The 4,342-nt window shown below is 34.7% G+C and overlaps 1 protein-coding gene across 2 annotated transcripts; it reads left to right on the forward strand.

Moving 5' to 3' along the window:
* Window positions 1-233: 233 nt before the first annotated feature.
* Window positions 234-3,445, forward strand: IAPP (islet amyloid polypeptide). 2 transcript variants are annotated; one of them, XM_006121281.5, is made up of 3 exons: window positions 234-323; window positions 427-561; window positions 3,129-3,445. In XM_006121281.5, the coding sequence occupies exons 1-3, from the start codon at window positions 244-246 to the stop codon at window positions 3,316-3,318; spliced, it is 405 nt and encodes a 134-aa protein (XP_006121343.1). In that variant the 5' UTR covers window positions 234-243; the 3' UTR covers window positions 3,319-3,445. The 2 variants fall into 2 exon arrangements, with proteins under 2 accessions (XP_006121343.1, XP_089632317.1); XM_089776191.1 differs by lacking the exon at window positions 427-561.
* The last annotated feature ends 897 nt before the right edge of the window (window positions 3,446-4,342 follow it).

A 4,342-nucleotide genomic window follows, 5' to 3' on the forward strand; every position in this document is an offset into this window, starting at 1 on the left:
AAAAAACTCAGGAGAGATGGGAAGAGGATGTAATCTACTAGATGCCAAAATTTACTAGAGAGCCATCTGAATTTATCTGTGTTGTGTCACTAAAGTTTGATAATGCTTTTGCTCTAATTAAATAGCTGAAATTAACTATTGTCTGTTTAGAACAGCATTAGGGTCGGATCTATTGAATGTTGAACAGTACTTAGGATCTCTTTTAGTTTTGAATTATTATTCTTTTCAGAAACTTAAGAAAAGATGTGCAACCTAAAGCTGCCAGTTGTCTTCATTGTACTCTCTGTTACTTTAAGCTATCTGGAGGCTACACCTATGGAAAAGTAAGTAATGAAAAATATTATTTATTTTTAATGAGAAAGCAGATATTTCAAATAATATGAGCTAAATAATGCCATTCAATTTTACCGTGTATTTTGTTTAAAGACTATTCTCTGTGGCTGATGATCTATCTGATGGGACTTCCAACAGACAAGGATGGCTATTACCAATCTTGTCAAGGAATACACCCTGGGGACTTAACAGGGCATTGCCACAACCAGCTGCAGCAAAGCCAAAAAGGTATCAAATTTCTTTTGCATTCCTCTATTCAAACCAAATAGAATTACATTAAAAGGTACAAGTTGTGCCAGTGATATTCTTTTCTTTTAGATCCTTTCAATTCTGTTCAGATTCTCTCAGAAAGCTTAAAATATCATTTTTAGTAAAAATGTAGCCATTCTGTAAAGCAAAGTATTTTGAGCTAAAATGTGAAATATAGTTGGAAAGCCAGTTTTTCCAGCTCTGTTATGGAAATCTGAAAAGTTCTGGAAAATTATGGAAATCTGAAACACTTTCAAAACATGTTCTCTGAAATTTTAGGTTATGTTCTGAAAGGAGGTTTACTTTGAAATGAATCTATTTAATTATTTTAAAATATTACTTTTGTCAGTAGGAGAATGATTGCTCTTTTTTTTAGATAAACAGCAATTTCAACATAGTAAGAATCAACAGAAACAGTTTGTCATGCTAGAATTCAACTGGTTTAGAGTATATTTACAGAGGCATGAATGTAATTTTCAATGGACTTTTGGTGTATAAAAATACAATTTTTAAAATAATTTGGAGTTTATTCCAAGTGATAAGCAGTACTGAATAATATTAGGAAAATTAGCTATATTGCCTGGTCTGTCTGTTTCCTGGATCTTTACATGATTGTCCTTCACCACACAATAAACACTTCTCATTTTATAGTTACCTCTGAACACAGATGATTATTACAATCCAGAATGATAATCCTCCAATTTAATATGGGTAGTGAATTTACAATCCCAGAACTCTTATAGCTAGTCTCTGTATTTTAAACAGTTACAATTCCTCTGCAAACTATTTTCTTTAGCTGCGAGGAGGGTCTGGTACCTTGCTCATCCATGGCCCAGTCCAACAGCCCTCTTCAAAGTAAGCAGCCTTCACTGAAGCCAGTGGTGTACCCCACTTAAATAAAGGCTGCAGGATCAGGTCCCCAGAGAGCTCACAGCCATGATGATATTTGGTGTCATTTTGTTCACCTGTGTAATAATGTTAGGTATTGCTAAGATATATAATAACTTGCTGCATCTGTTTCATAATGTTAACTATTGTAAAAATACTTGTCCAGGGTTTTGGGGCCTGGACCTATACTATTAAAGACAATGGGAGCTTTATAGTAATTTCATGAGAATAAGTGATAGATCTATCTAATGGGATAAAAGTACTTAGCAAATTTACCATCCATTAAAAACCCGTTATATTGTTTGCTAGCTGTGTGATAGTATTTTGTGTCTTTTCTATTAGGATTATGATCACGCTCCTCTTGGAGTCAATAGAAAGACTCCCACTGACTTAAAAAAAAGTTGAATAAGACCCTAAATCACCATTTAACTGAAATATGACATGTTTAAAATATGACTCACTTGCAAGCTATTGCCCATTTGCTAACTAACAGCTGTTATAGCTCAGACATTGAGCATGCAGTTTCTATTTCACCTGCACTCTTAGATTCAAAATCACACTGCTGAAACATACTGTGACATTTTAAATACTAGACTTAGTCAATTAATGGAAAAAGATATTAATCAGAAATTAGTCAGAATAACATTGCCAGAATTCACATTTACAATGAATTACTTGACTTATTCAGCTACAAAATGTAGTTTATTTCATGTCACATCAGCATATAGATTACTTTGAAGAAGTATAAGGAAATCCTTCACAACAGATGGTCCTTACTTCAGGAACCATTGTCAACGGTAGAGAGTCTTTAAGGGCATGTCTTAATGGTCTATGAAGGAAGTTTGAAATCCATGAGCACCCAAGAAACAAAGATTCGAACTTCCTCTTTCTAAAGCGAGTCCCCTGCATCTTACTGTGGGGAGGTCTGTCTGGTGAAATCTTAAACCCAAGGTTTGCTTTGGACATGGATGTTTAGAAGAAAGGTAGGCTCCAGTCTCAAAATGGCTCTTGCCCACAACAGCAATATTGCCATGCTGCCGTAGGCTGATTTTTAGTAGTGAAGCAATTGTGGTTTGTACAGAGCCAAATCTTTAGTGGCACAGAAGCCAATGGAAGATGCAGGTGCTGAGCACCTCTCAGGATGTAGCCCAGAACTTTAGCCCCAATCGTGCTGCCTTTTTTAATTAATTGGTGGTTTGCCATTGGCTTTAATGGGAGCAGTATGGCCCCTATGAGGTAAAGGGAACTGAATAAATGTGATTATTATAATGCTAATCATTCTCATGATATCATCAATTTCTCTAAATAGCTTTAAAAATAATCCTGGAGCTAAATCATTGTTGTCACTTACTGACTTAACTATACTGTTATTAGAGTTATTCTAGGTGCCAGAAGCTACTGTGCTGAATATCAATAAAAATGGCATGTGAATGTTGAGGTTTTTTAATGTAACCTACACCTACCATTAAAATATCATTAATAGCATGCGGTGTGACTTTTTCAGGCACAAAGTAGGTGGCAGGAATATTGTAATGTTCACATATTTGTGCTCACATTAAAGAACTCCTACATTATCCGTTAAAATGCCTTTTAAAGGTGGCATATTTGATTGTTCATCATTAGCCTTCACCATGGCTCTGTTTGTTTTGTGTTACCAGTCACCACTTGGAGAAACGGAAATGCAACACTGCTACATGTGTGACGCAACGTTTGGCTGACTTTTTAGTTCGATCCAGCAACAACATCGGAGCAATTTATTCACCTACCAATGTGGGATCCAATACATATGGCAAGAGGGACAGAGTTGGGCTTTTAAACAGAGAACCCTTAAATTATCTACAGCTTTAGTGCGTTGAAATGATTAATGCTGCACTCTTCATTGGGAGTTCCTCCCAGTTTTTATGTATAAATAACCTTTTAGTCATTTATTACCTATACATTCTTAACAGTGCCTTGTTTTCTTTGTGTGTGCGTGTACGTGTATGTGACTTTTATGTTTATCATTTCACTATGCATGTATGACAACATGCGTAGGCTATGGTTTTGAATTCACTAAAAGCTTCAGAAATCTGCTCATTAAATTCCTTTGTGAAAAAATAAACCACAAAACTAAACTGAAATGTAATTGTTATAGGGTTCTTTTTAATTAAAAAGATTAAAAAGGCAACCAAGATGTGTATGTCTTTGTAGTCAAAATACGGTGAGGGTAAAAATGAAACCTGTCCTAAACAACCACTCAGGGAGCTAACTAAAATCATGCGGTTAATGGAGGTTGTATCCTATTATAAATGAAGCAGAATTGTAACTTTTGGAGATATTAAGGAGGGCACTGCCCTTTTACTGGGCTCTAAACAGGAATTACTGGGTGAAATTCTATAGCATATTTTATGCAAATCAGACTAGATGATCACAATGATCCTGTCTCACCAAAAATCTGTTAGTATAATAAGGATGATTTTGTGTACAGGTTTAATTATATATTGCAGTACAGTATTTAGAAGTTTAAAATTCATACGTCTAAATTTTAGCTCATTTAACTCTAACCATTATGAGAAGCAGTAAATTATAAATCTGAGCACAAGCAAATCCTGCTAATGGGGTGGCAAAAACTTTGTATTTTTCTTAAAGTTATGTCCTAAAAAAGAACTGGCATCTTTCTTTCTTTGTTCCTTTCTCTGAACTGAATTAATAAACTGATTTAAAAAAAGTAAGCAAAAGCATTAAAAAATTCTGTCCGTGACTTAAAGATTTTTTTTCAAACTGGTACTTTCTAATACTAAGCAATTAATTAAAATCTAAGAGAAGTTTGACTCCGTAGGTTTTTCATCGCATCTTATCCCAGAACAACATGGGTGTGCATTTATGAAATGTA

Source organism: Pelodiscus sinensis, chromosome 1 (genome assembly GCF_052426305.1).
Source record: "Pelodiscus sinensis isolate ZL-2025 chromosome 1, ASM5242630v1, whole genome shotgun sequence".
In the NCBI taxonomy this organism is placed as follows: domain Eukaryota; kingdom Metazoa; phylum Chordata; order Testudines; family Trionychidae; genus Pelodiscus; species Pelodiscus sinensis.

Coding starts and splice junctions, on each gene's coding strand:
- IAPP (XM_006121281.5), top strand. CDS start 244: ATGTGCAACCTAAAGCTGCCAGTTGTCTTCATTGTACTCTCTGTTACT. Junction 324..426: donor GAGGCTACACCTATGGAAAA/GTAAGTAATGAA, acceptor TTTTGTTTAAAG/ACTATTCTCTGTGGCTGATG. Junction 562..3,128: donor GCTGCAGCAAAGCCAAAAAG/GTATCAAATTTC, acceptor TTGTGTTACCAG/TCACCACTTGGAGAAACGGA.